The sequence below is a fragment of the Anolis carolinensis genome, chromosome 3 (assembly GCF_035594765.1).
Source record: "Anolis carolinensis isolate JA03-04 chromosome 3, rAnoCar3.1.pri, whole genome shotgun sequence".
Lineage (NCBI taxonomy): Eukaryota > Metazoa > Chordata > Lepidosauria > Squamata > Dactyloidae > Anolis > Anolis carolinensis.
In genome coordinates this window covers 3,496,624-3,510,618 of record NC_085843.1, presented here as the reverse complement: position 1 = coordinate 3,510,618, position 13,995 = coordinate 3,496,624, and the positions used below count along the sequence as shown (strand labels likewise).

General features: G+C 41.6%; 1 protein-coding gene across 4 annotated transcripts in view; it reads right to left on the bottom strand.

The window, feature by feature from the left end:
- arrb1 (arrestin beta 1) overlaps positions 1-13,995 on the bottom strand; it is a 182,961-nt gene that overhangs the window by 17,492 nt on the left and 151,474 nt on the right. For 3 of the 4 annotated variants that reach the window (XM_062974415.1, XM_062974414.1, XM_062974413.1), the window contains exons 7-12: positions 13,326-13,393; positions 12,745-12,880; positions 12,047-12,131; positions 9,806-9,878; positions 8,989-9,126; positions 4,204-4,287 (exon numbers count right to left, since the gene is read on the bottom strand). In XM_062974415.1, the coding sequence (XP_062830485.1) occupies positions 4,204-4,287; positions 8,989-9,126; positions 9,806-9,878; positions 12,047-12,131; positions 12,745-12,880; positions 13,326-13,393 (584 nt within the window). Of the gene's footprint in view, positions 1-4,199; positions 4,288-8,988; positions 9,127-9,805; positions 9,879-12,046; positions 12,132-12,744; positions 12,881-13,325; positions 13,394-13,995 lie in introns of those variants that run through there. The other variant, XM_062974416.1, reaches the window with a different exon arrangement.

Below are 13,995 nucleotides of genomic sequence, written 5' to 3'. Positions count from 1 at the left end.
ACCCATGGCTGGGCACTTTGGCAGGTTCAAGACCGTACAGCTTATCACCAGGAGCTACTGGTGGCCAAAGATGCGGCAAGACATTCTGCGCTTTTGTGACAGCTGCGCCGTTTGCCAGCAGAGTAAGACGCCTGTTGGGCGCCCTAGAGGGTTGTTGTCGTCTTTACCTGTTCCGGAGAGGCCATGGCAAATCATTTCCATGGATTTCATTTCAGATTTGCCTAAATCTGGGGGTTATACTTGTATTTGGGTGGTGGTGGATTTATTTAGTAAACTGGCTCATTTTATTCCTTGTTCAACCATTCCGGCGGCCCCTACGTTGGCCTTACTATTTACAAAGCACATCTATCGCTTGCACGGAGCACCCGAGGTGATTATTTCCGATAGGGCTCCGCAATTTGTGTCACGCTTTTGGAAACACTTCCATGAGTGCTTGGGGACTAAGTTAAACGTGTCGTCCGCCTTCCATCCGCAAACGGATGGACAGTCGGAACGGGTTAATGGGCTCTTAGAGCAGTATCTGCGTTGTTTTTGTTTAGATCAACCCACGGCTTGGGTGAAGTGGTTACCGGTGGCGGAATTTGCTTACAACAATGCGGTGCACACGTCTAGTCAGCATACGCCGTTTGAGCTTACTTATGGCTTTCACCCACGGGGAGGTGTGGCGCCGTCGACCAATGTGGTCTCTTCGGACCCTGTGTACCGCTCTACGGAAATGGCTGCATTGCATGATGTTGCCCGTCGCTTACTGTTGGAAGCTAAGGCAACGCAGAAGACTCAGGCTGACCGCCACAGGCAGGCAGGGGAGGAGTTGGAAGAAGGGGATTTAGTGTGGTTATCTTCCAAACATATTAAACAGGCTGGGGGAAAGTTTGCGCCTCGGTATTTGGGTCCCTTTCCTATCGTTAAAAAGATTTCTTCTGTTGCGTTTCGTTTGCGTTTACCGTCTAGTTTAAAGGTCCATCCAGTCTTTCATCGTTCGCTGTTGAAACTTGATACCTCTAGTCGTCGTGGTGCTATAGCGGAGGGTATCACTGCCACTTCTCCGCCATCGGGGGAGGAGGCCTTTGTGAGAGGGGATAGTGTTATGATTGAGCCTCGTGGCTCTGTTTCTGACAGGCGTGGACGTAAGACTCCTCGAGAGTCGGATACTCTCGAGGAGCGAGAGAGAAAAAGACTGCGAGACATATTTGCAGCACCATCTGACGAAGAGTCTTTCGAAGGGTTTACGGAGAGAATGGAGGAAGGGCTGGTTAGCTCAGAGGAGGATGAGATGGATTGGACTCGGGTAAGGGAGGAATTGGGGGCCACTGGCCATGATGGGGCAGAAGATGAATGGGGACCTTCAGGATTAGACCCATGGCTTAGCTGGAGGGATGGGACGGGATCCACAGCTGGAGATGCTGTTGGGCGTAGTCAGAGGTGTTCCAGCTCTGACGAGGAAAGTGATGAGGAAACGCCCGGGTTAAGGAGGACAGCTGACAGTGATGAAGATTTGTAACTGGCATAAAATGGGGCTTGGGAGCAATTGCAAATTGCGTCGGGCAAGGTAATCTGGGCAAACGCTTGGGATTCGTGTGTGTGTGTGGGACGCTTCCCTGAAGACTTGTGTACTTTCCTGTGCTGAGACGTAAGTTGATTGGAATCCAGGGTCAGACGGCGGGAGGGATTGTGTGGGCATTTGTTTGTGCAAACCTGTGCTTACTCTTATTAGCTTGACCTTCCGTCGTCTTCTTGACGGACGCCATCTCCTGCTTTGAGAACTCGGACTGAACTGACCACGGCTTGTCTTCCCCCCTTCTTGGACTTGGAAAAACTACAAACGTCTGCTTCTGGCTTTGATCTACGGAACGGAACTGGTCTACTCTACTGCTAAAATCCCTGGCTGAATTGTTCGTGTTGGAATCCTGTCTGCTGTGTGTGTGTGTGGGAGCGACGCAAGTTACTCTAAACACAGTGTTGGCAGCAGAGAGGAATCTGCTGCCAATTAGTTGCATTCTTTATCTTTTGTTCCTTGGCTTTCGTTTTGTTTATACCCAGGCTGAAGAAAGCAGTTTGTTTTTACCCGGATTAAACTCCGGTTTAATCCGGTTTATCTTTTGAACATTTACTTTTGCCCCTTTTTGCTCCTAAAGGCAAAAATTGCCTGGCCCTTGTGTTTTACGGGCATTTTTGAGTTCTGTAATCTAATAAACTCTGTTACTTTGAATCTTGTGGCGTTCTGTCCTTGACATTTATGGGGTGGAAGGTGTCCTTTTTTCAATGGAATGAGCCTTGTCTGAATGCCATATATCTTAGCTTTAATTTAACCCTTATTTAAAAGGGATGTCCTTTATTTGAAGGCGAGAAAACATGTCCTTTGCAGGAATGGCAGGTGCCACTTATTAGAAGAAATACCACCTATTTGAGAGCAGAAAGAGTGTCCTAATACGGCTATTATAATTGGATGCTCTTTGTTTTAAGGCCAGGACTTATTGCCCTGGCTCTTTGATCTGAGATCCCGGGAGTTGTAGTTTCGCAAGGTCTTCCGCCTTCTCTGCCCAAGAGTGCTGGAACCTCAACAAACTACAACTCCCTTTGCGTTGTTGAAGGCTTTCATGGCTGTGGGTTGCTGTGAGTTTTTCGGGCCGTATGGCCATGTCCCAGTAGCATTCTCTCCTGATGTTTTGCCCGCACCTGTGGCTGGTATCGTCAGAAGTCTGTTGGCAGTGAGGCAAGTGGAGTGTGTGTGTGTGTGTGTGTGTATATATATGTATATGTATATGCAGTAGAGTCTCACTTTTTTTTTTTTCGTGTCAGGAGCAACCGGGGTTGCTTCTGGAGTGAGAGAATTGGCCGTCTGCAAGGACGTTGCCCAGGGGACGCCCGGATGTTTTGATGTTTTTACCATCCTTGTGGGAGGCTTCTCTCATGTCCCCGCATGGAGCTGGAGCTGATAGAGGGAGCTCATCCACACTCTCCCCAGGTGGGATTCGAACCTGGCAGCTTTCAGGTCAGCAACCCAACCTCAGAACGTTGGATAAGTGAATATGTTGGATAATAATAAGGATAAGCCTATTAAACATCAAATTAGGTTATGATTTTACAAATTAAGCACCAAAACATCATGTTAGACAACAAATTTGGCAGAAAAAGTAGTTCAATACTCAGTAATGCTACGTAGTAATTACTGTATTTATGAATTTAGCACCAATATATCACGATATATTGAAAACATTGACTACAAAAATGCGTTGGATAATCCAGAACGTTGGATAAGCGAGTGTTTGGATAATTGAGACTCTACTGAATATATATATTGATATATTGATCTATTGATATATTGTATGTGTGTATGTATATGTATGTATGTATGTATGTATGCATGTGGAATGATGTCCAGAGTGGGAGAAAGAACCTTTGTCTGTTAGAAGCAAGTGCAAATGTTGCAATTAGCAAGCTTGATTAGCATTGAGTAGCCTTGAAGTTGCAAAGTCCATCAATGAGGGCATCTGCATAGAGGTAGCCTGGCTGTTGTTGCCTGGGGACATCCTTTGTTTAGGAGGTATTAAAAAAGCACATGATTGCTTGCTGCAATGCCAGCTTGAATAGCATTGAGTAGCCATGAAGCTGCAATGTCAGTAAGTGAAGATATCTGCATGGAGGTAGTCTGGCTGTTGTTGCCTGGAGGCACCCTCTGTTTGGGAGGTGTTCACTGGCACTTGATTGCTTGCTGCAATGCCAGCTTGCTTAGCATTGAGTAGCCATGAAGCTGCAATGTCAATAAGTGAGGATATCTGCATGGAGCTAGCCTGGCTTCTGTTGCCTGGAGGCACCCTCTGTTTGGGAGGTGTTCACTGGCACTTGATTGCTTGCCAATTGCAACATTGACACTTGCTTCAAACAGACAAGGATTTTTCCTCCCATCCTGGACATCATTCCACAAATATATATTGATATAGATATTCATATAGATATAGATATAGATGCACACTCCACTTGCCTCACCTCCAACAGACCTCTGAAGATGGCATTAGTCACAGATGCAGGTGAAATATCAAAAGAAAATGCCTCAGAAACATGGCCAGACATCCTGACAAACTCACAGCAAACCTACAACTCGGATTATTCCACAGCATTAAACCATGGCAGTAAAAGTGTGTCAAATGCCATTCGTTTTACACGCGTGGTGCATGGAAAAGGGATGCGTGGACGGGGACTCACCCGCCTCGAGAGACCACCAGCTTGGCCTTCACTTTGTAGGAGACGATGATGCCCAGGACCTCCTTGTTGGCCCCGTCTCTCAACCTGGGAATGAAGGAAAGGGAGGTGAGCTTCCAAAGAAAGACCACGGCTACTTACTGTATATACTCGAGGATAAGCCTAGTTTTTCATCCCTTTTTTAAAGACTGAAAAAGCCCCCTTCGGCTTATACTCGGGTGAGGGTCCTGGTTGGCTTATATTTGGGTCAGCTTATACTCAAAAATATATAGTACATTTATTATTTTTCTCTATTATTATTGGCATTATTACATTTATTATTTTTCTCTATTATTATTGGCATTATTACATTTATTATTTTTATCTATTATAGTCGCAACTATTACATTTATTTTACTCTGTTTTTATTATTATTATTAATACATTTATTATTCCACTCTGATCTTATTACTGCATTTACTATTTTACTCTATCTATTATTACATGTATTATTTTCCTGTATTTATTATTATTATTATTACATGTATTATTTTACTCTATTATTATTAAAAGGATACATAAGCACATTTACATGGAAGATGAGAATAATGATTGGATCAGAGTTGGACAGTCTTATCTTAAATTTGAGCTTTATGTAAATACAGTAATACATTTATTATTTCACTCTGATATTATTATTATTATTACTATTGCATTTACTATTTTACTCTATTTATTATTACATGTATTATTTGCCTGTAATAATAATAATAATAATAATAATAATAATAATAATAATAATAATAATAACAACATTTATTATTTCACTCTGATCTTATTATGGTTATTATTGCATTTACTATTTTCCTGTATTTATTATTGCATGTGTTATTTTCCTGTATTATTATTTATTATTATTATTATTATTATTACATGTATTATTTTACTCTATTATTATTAAAAGGATACATAAGCACATTTACATTGAAGAAGATGAGAATAATGATTGGATCAGAGTTGGACAGTCTTATCTTAAATTTGAGCTTTATGTAAATACAGTAATACATTTATTATTTCACTCTGATATTATTATTATTATTATTATTATTACTACTATTGCATTTACTATTTTACTCTATTTATTATTACATGTATTATTTTACTCTATTATTATTAAAAGGATACATAAGCACATTTACATTGAAGAAGATGAGAATAATGATTGGATCAGAGTTGGACAGTCTTATCTTAAATTTGAGCTTTATGTAAATACAGTAATACATTTATTATTTCACTCTGATATTATTATTATTATTATTATTATTATTATTACTACTATTGCATTTACTATTTTACTCTATTTATTATTACATGTATTATTTGCCTGTAATAATAATAATAATAATAATAATAATAATAATAATAATAATAATAATAACAACATTTATTATTTCACTCTGATCTTATTATGGTTATTATTGCATTTACTATTTTCCTGTATTTATTATTACATGTATTATTTTCCTGTATTTATTATTATTATTATTATTACATGTATTATTTTACTCTATTATTATTAAAAGGATACATAAGCACATTTACATTGAAGAAGATGAGAATAATGATTGGATCAGAGCTGGACGGTCTTATCTTAAATTTGAGCTTTATGTAAATATTCAAAAACATTTAACCTACTGATGCCTCAGTTCATGTAATTTTATTGGGATCCATTTTTATTTCTGAAATTTACCAGCCTTGGCTTATACTGGAGTCAATGTTTTCCCAGGTTTTTTGTGGTAAAATTAGGTGCCTCGGCCTATATTTGGATTGGCTTATACTCGAGTATATACAGTATATTCATTGATGGCAACCTTTCTTGCTTCCCTCCCTTCATGCCAACAGATGGTTTCCATACTGGGAGGTCCGCTTTGGGTTTGAGTCTGAACTTTTAAGCGAGTCTCTTAAGAGAGGAAAGCAGAATCGCGGTGGTAGTAACAACAACAACCATACCTTTGACACTACAGACCTATTTTGTTGCATTTCAACAATACCACTGTATTAATATCATCCTCAATATTATTATCAAGCCAGAATATTTACTAATACAGCTGTATTGATATAAATAATAGTAGTAATAACAAAATACTGGAAGCCAGCACATACACTGATACAGCTGGAATGATGAAGGAATAATAGTAATAACCATGTGCACCTTGCTTATCCACTATTGAAAAGATTTTGATTTTGAAGGACCGGTTTCCCCTTCATTGCAACCTCATTGTTTTTATTTTGATGTTTTAATTCTGTGTTGTGTTTTTTCGCCTATTGTGTATATTTTATTATTGGTTTTTGTTGTTGTCCTTTGATGTTTCCTATTTTATCATCGCTTGTATTTTGATTTTGCTGTAAGCCGCCCCGAGTCCCCTTCTTGGGAGATGGAGGCGGGATATAAATAAACTTATTATTACTGTATTATTATTATTAACAATAACAACAACAATAATATACTTAAACCAGAATGTACACTGATATAGCTGCGTTATTGTTGATGGTGATGATGATGGTTTTGTGTAGTTGTGAAATTTCACTTATAGTTTAAAGCAAACTGATTGTGTGTACCTGTAATGCATCAGGTAATCCAGCATTCCAGGAATGTAAGAGTTAATTGCATAGAGTAGAGATTTATTGCTAGAGGGAAACAGTGAGTGATTCCCACATGCAACAGGACATTTGTCATTGCTGTGGAATGTGGGAGGCAACAGCACAGAGAAAAGACATGCTTCCCATGCTGTGAATGATCAAGGTCGGATGCTCGAATGCTATGCTCCGGCAAGACTATGTAAATAGTGTATATAACCTCAATAAAGATAAGAACCGCTGGTTGCAGCTGACAGCCAGGAAGTGTGCGTTTATTTTTGGGCGACTGTGCAGATAGGCAGATTGCTGGAGAAGAAGGTAAATTGAGACGGAAGGTGCATGTGTTAACTGTTTCTCAATTTGTCTCAATTTAACTGTTTCTTGACAAATAATAATAATAATAATAATAATAATAATAATAATAATAATAATAGAAGAAGAAGAAGAAGAAGAAGAAGAAGAAGAAGCAGCAGCAGCAGCAGCAGCAGCAGCAGCAGCCGCCAGCAGGTATGGTGATACAGCTATATTGACATAATACAGCAATATTGGCATAATAAAATTTGAATCCTTGATGGAGTATATTGATTTGGATTTGTAATTTTATGTCTGTTTTCAGTAGAATTGTTTTGGTTCTGTCTTATGATGGTGTTTATTATGTTTAGTAAAGGTAAAGGTTTCCCCTGACGTTAAGTCTTGCCATGTCCGACTCTGGGGTTTAGTGCTCATCTCCATTCCTAAGCCAAAGAGCCGGCATTGTCTGTAGACACCTCCAAGGTCATGACTGCATGGAGCACCATTACTTTCCCGCCAGAACAGTACCTATTGATCTACCCACATTTACATGTTTTCGAACTGCTATATTGGCAGAAGCTGGGGCTAACAGTAGGAGCTCACTCTCCTCCCCGGATTCGAATCTGCGACATTTTGATCTATTATGTTTACTATGTTTAAATTTGTTGTAAGGTGTTTTTTGACAATTGAATGTTTTTTATGTTCATATTGGAAACTGCCCTGAGTCCTCTTGAGGAGATGGAGCGGTAAATAAATAAAGTGGATGATGATGATATGATGATGATGATGATGATGATGATGATGATGATATAAAGTCAGGCCGGGCTCTACAACAGCAGGTTAAACCACCAGCTGCAGTAAATCTTGTTGATCAATAGGTTGACAGTTCGAAGCCCGGGTCAGGGTGAGCTCCTGGCCTTTAGCCCAGCTTCTGCCTACCTAGCGGTTCGAAAGCAAAATATGGGTAGATAAATAGGGACCACCTAAAAGTGGGTGTTGTAGTTCAGTCTGATAATGAAGGGGGATTTGGGTTTGCAGTCTGAAACTGGAAATGTTAGACAGTCTGAGCAGCCAGAGATGCTGAGAAGGCCGCAGGCAGGCAGCCAAGATGAGATAACAAAGGCTTCATATCCGAGTGACTTTTCACAGCTCTCAGAATGAGAGGAGGGCAGGGAAAGTCAACAACAGCCAGGTGGTTCTGAAAGTGATAATGAGGAAGTCCAATTGGACAGAGAAACAAGGCTGGGTCTAAGAACCAAACTCCCTAAACATTTGTGATGGATTGCTGCCAAAAGGTTGGGAACCCAAGGTCAAAGGAATGCCTTCATGTCTTGTAAGAATGGGTAAATAAGGGGAAATGTGGGGACACATTTCAGATCAAGCAACTTTGCTTTCAGAGCAAGATCTCCTGTTTTGTTCCTGTTTCCAAGCCTCAAGTCTTGATTCAAATGTTGCCTATGGTTTTTGGGAAAGTATTCTTGCCTTCTTGCTCCTGTTTGTATTATGTACTTTGGATTTTGCTTTGAAGAGCATGTTCCTGTTTTAAGCCTTGTCTTTTAAGAATTTACCTGCTGTTTCTGGGACATTGAATTCTATTTGGATTATTGCATTTCTTTATTGCTTTTTGCATTACCCTTTGAGGACCTTCTCACAACAACACCAAAGGCCTTACTCCAAGTGGCCAGCTTCTGGTCAAAGGACATTTAGTATCATGCCAAGTGTTTAACTTTGTTTGTGTTTTTAAATACATTATAACTGCATCCTCAATTTGCTTCTGACACGATAAATAAAAATAACCAATGGAGACTAAAGTGGTATCAAACTGCGTTAGTCCTGCAGTGTAGATGCATGCACCCTTTATCAGAGAAAAAGGGCACTCACAGTGTGCTGGAGGCCAGGTTGGTGTCCTCGTGCTTGAGCTTCCCGTCTAAGGCCAGGCCGCGTTTCTCTCGGTTGTTGGCCAGGAACGGGGTCAAGGTGTAGACTTTGCAGAACGTCGAACTCGGAGCCACCACGTCACTAGAAAGAAGCGAAGGCAACAATGGCACGAATCAGTTGAATAGCAGGAAATATATACCAGGCATGGGCCAACTTCGGCCCTCCCTCCAGGTGTTTTGGACTTCAACTCCCACCATTCCTAACAGCCGGTAGGCTGTTAGGAATGGTGGGAGTTGAAGTCCAAAACACCTGGAGGGAGGGCCGAAGTTGGCCCATGCCTGATTTAAAATATAAAAGAACGACAATTTTTGAAGGTGGTTGGTCTGGATGGCCTTTAGTGGTCCCTGTCAGAGTAATTTGCAGCGCAGCAGCAGTTGAATGGAATCAGTGAAATGCAGAACAAAGCGACATCAGAGATGATGGTAAAACTATACACAAGTTTTACTGACTTCAGCAATAATAATCAAGACAAACAGACTTGAAGACAATGGACACAGGACTTGACTCTCAGCAGACAGCACTCGACTCCACTCAGAACAGAACTGAACTGATGCAATCAGCAATGCACACACAGTTGTGCTTGGACACTCCCCAGTTCCAGCCACACATCAAGGTCAACACAGCTTCTCAGTAACTAACTCTTTCCAGACTATGTTACACTCTGGATGATGCAATCAGTATGCAATACAGACAAGACACAAATTTCATTTAAACACTACCAATACACAAATCCCACATTAACAGTCCCTGTGATACTCACTCTGCCTCCTCCACGGCCACGGGGCACTTGTACTGCGCTGTGTTGAACAGGCAAATATCTGCATACTGCCGTACTAGAAGTAAACACAGAGAGACAAAGAAATGAAACAGAGATACAACAAATATCGGGAATACTCACATCCAGTATGAACTAGTAGCTTGTAGGTCAGTGGGGTAGCAAATCCAGTCTGGGGTTTGTCTGAACTTTAAAAAGACACACAAAAGGTTCCAAAAATCTAGGTACAAAAGAGGTTAGGGAGGTCATTTAAAGTTCGGACTAAAACCCAGAGCGGACTCATCATCGATACACACGGTATCATGTCCTGCAATGCCAGAAGCTGAGAAAAATTGCTTTTTTATATATAGAAAAAGGTTTTAGAAGGGCTTATTTGCAGGAGAGCAGAAAATATCAGGACAACAAAACCCAGTTACAGAGAACAAAGTCTGCAATCAAATCAAGCACTCAGCTGCTTAAAAAAGAATCCAAAAGTGGGTTGCTGTGAGTTTCCTGACATTTTGCCTGTATCTGTGGCTCATGGGATCTTTAGAGGTTTGTTCAGAAGTCTGTTGGAAATGAGGCAAGTGGAGGATGTGGGGGGGGGGGGTGTTAAATTAGCTCCGAACCACCCTGATTTATTGGTGAGCCAGGCCTCTCATCAATCCATCTTCCATCAGACTGCTTAAGCATCTGGTTAAGCAGCATTGACAAATGACACCACAGTCGTAATTCAGCTGTTCACAGCGGTTCCTAGACTTTATTATATACAAACTATATACAACTACAAAGTCCATCGCTCATAGGACCCATGCTTCCCTAAGCAAGGCAAAGCATGTCCTCTCTCTTTGCCAATCAACTCTTCTGCCGGCAACTCCCACATTCCATAGCAGAATGGCGAACATCCTGTCTGCCCTTCTGAAACCAGAAGGCTTGACCTATTGGCTAGGCAGGCTATCATTCACACTGGCCTGCCATTAACCCGTGTGCTGCTGGAAAGCATGTCGGAATACATAGTTGCAAAACTCCAACAGCAAAACACTTGATTCAACATTTCACCCTTACACCAAAATACACCAACAGAGGATATACATATATATAGCTGTGGAATAATATTCAGGGTGGGAGAAAGAACCCTGTTTGGAGCAAATCTGAATGTCTGTTTGGAGCAAATCTGAATGTCGCAATTAGCAAGCTTGATTGAGTGGTCTTGCAGCTGTAAAGTCAATCAGTGAGGGTATTTTTTGGCTGTTGTTGCCTGGAGGCATCCTTTGTTTGGTAGGTGTTCACTGGCCCTTGATTGGGTTGTTGTGAATTTTCCAGACTGTATGGCCATGTTCCAGAAGCATTCTCTGCTGACGTTTGTCCCTTGATAGCTTGTTGCCTGCAACCACCATGTCAGACTCCACAGAGAAGCCATTGAAATCCATAAGAAGCACATGGACAATTTCAACAGATAGGAGGAAACAATGGAAATGAACAAAATCTGGTTGCCAGTATTTTAAAAAACACCAGAATCAAGAAAGTAATAAAGAACACCACTCAGAAACAGGGGAACTCCAGACAGCAAACAATCAAATGACAGTTAACACCTCCCACACAGAGGATGTCTCCATGCAACAAAACTCATGGACATTGCAGCTGCAAGGCTACTCAATGCTAATCAAGCTTACAAATTTCAACATTTACCACTTGCTTCAATCAGAAAAGGGTCCTTTCTCCCACCCTGGACATTATTCCACAGATACACACACACACACACCACCTGCCTCATTTCCAACAGACCTCCGAACAAACCTCTGAGGATGCCATTAACTACAGATGCAGGTGAAACATCAGGAGAGAATGCTACTGGAACATGAACATATAGCCCAAAAAACTCACAGCAACGCTGTGATTCCAGCCATGAAAGCCTTGAACAAGACAGAATCCAAAACATTTGAAGTCAGTAGTACTTGAAATAACCTTCCCAGCATGATAAATGTTTATAACAAGTGCCAAATCCTGCAAGCATATTTGTTTACATGAGCAATGCCAGCTACGAAGAAGTCTCAATTTTCCCGTCATCTGAACTTCAAAGGAAGCGATTCAGGAGTGTTGAACTCAACTCTTCTAAATAGATTCACCAATATGGAGATTGTGTATAAAGTTCGGACTATAATCCAGAGCGGATACACACAAAAAACCTTTCCTCCCCAGCACAGGAGGGACTGAGCACACCGTACAAAAGGCATTTTGCATTTTCACCTGAGATTTTGATCTTCTTCACCGTCTTGTTGGTGTTATTGGTCACGTGGACGTTGACGTTGATGGGCTCTCCGTGGTAGTAGATCTATGGAGAGAACAGACCCATTGAGCCATCAGACAAGCTGGAATGATACTTTAAAATGTCCCTGTTCTGACTTATATATAAATTGAACAAAAACAAACCTAGAGACCCTATCTTGCTCATAACTTGGGGACTGCCTGTATAATATGTATATGTCGTTAGTGTTTTTGTTGTTATAGTGTGAAATGTTCAATCAATTGTTGCTGTTGGATTGTGTATATGTGTTCCGGCAAGCATTCCAGCAGTACAGGAGTTAATTACAGCCAGCCCTGATTGATTGCTAGGAGGGCCAATGGGTCAAGACTTCCGCTTCAACTACGTGGACAGAACATTCGTCATGAACTGTGGAATGTAAGAAGGTGCTTGCTTGCCTGCCAAGGCAACATGTGTCCAGAGAGTGATGGTATTTAGTGTTGTATATAGCTTGTAAATAAAGCCTTTAGAACCGCTGGGATCAGCAGATAATTAATGACTGAGGTGTCGTTTGTTGGTGCCACTTTCGCCGCTGCCTAAGTAGTCTGGCTGATGAGCAGAAGGTGAGACCTGACTCATCAATCGGTCAGGGTGACAATTCCCTGACATATGTATATGTATTTATATAGGGTCCAAACCATACCTCTTTATCCAGGGAGGCCTCCAAATGCAGGGGTTTATCGGACATGAGGAACTGCCTGGTGGTCTCTGCCATGGGTTGTGGTCCCGGCCGCTCAGGTGCATACTGCACTTTGCGGATCACCAAGCGCACAGAGTTCCTGCAAACGTTTCCAAAAGGTTAGGCTGGGTCTGCACTGCAAGGACGGCGTAAACCACCAACACACCCATAGAATAATAGCCTTGGAAGAGACACCAATGGCCATCCAGTCCAACTCCCTTCTGCCAGGCAGGAAAATACAACCAAAGCCCTCCCGACAGATGGCCATTCCAGTGAGTAAGGAACCCCTCCAAATGCCAAGATTCCATGGCACTGAGCCATGGTAGTTCAAGTGGTGTCAAACTGCATTAATTCCACTGGATGTTAGGAATTGTGGGAGTTGGAGTCCAACACACCTGAAGGAGGGCCCAAGTTTGCCCATGCCTGATATAAATGCATCTCAAGATGGTAAAAGCCAGGTCCAGGGTCTGTCCCATTCAGAGAATGCCAGAAATCAATGCAAACCCATGACGAATAACAAGAACACAGGTGAACACTTTGCTCACCTCTTGTGGATCTTCTCTTCTAGATTCTCCGCACAGAAGGCTTTGACTTCATAGTCAACACCGCAAGCCTAGGAAGCAGACAGAACAAAGGAAGACATTCATGTTAATTAATATTAAATGCATTGCAATTGTTGTTCTCCAAGCTCTTCTAACCGTTCTTCTCCTAAAAATATAAGAAGGGCTGTGATGCTGGACCAGGTCTCCCTAGTATAGATGGATAGATAGATGGACAAATGGACGGATGCATGGATGAATGGATGGATAGATAGCCAGGTGAAAAGGTGGATGGACAGATGGATAACTGGATAGCTGGCAGGATGGATGGATGGATGGATAGTTGGATGGATGGATAATTGGATGGATAGATGTATAGATGGTTGACTGGATGGATAACTGGATAGCTGGCAGGATGGATGGATGGATGGATGGATGGATAGTTAGTTGGATGGATAGATGGATGGATAGTTGGATGAATAGATGTATAGATGGCTGACTGGATGGATAACTGGATAGCTGGCAGGATGGATGGATGGATGGATAGTTGGGTAGATGGATGAATGGATGGATAGTTGGATGGATAGATGTATAGATGGCTGACTGGATGGATAACTGGATAGCTGGCAGGATGGATGGATGGATGGATGGATGGATGGATGGATGGATGGATGGA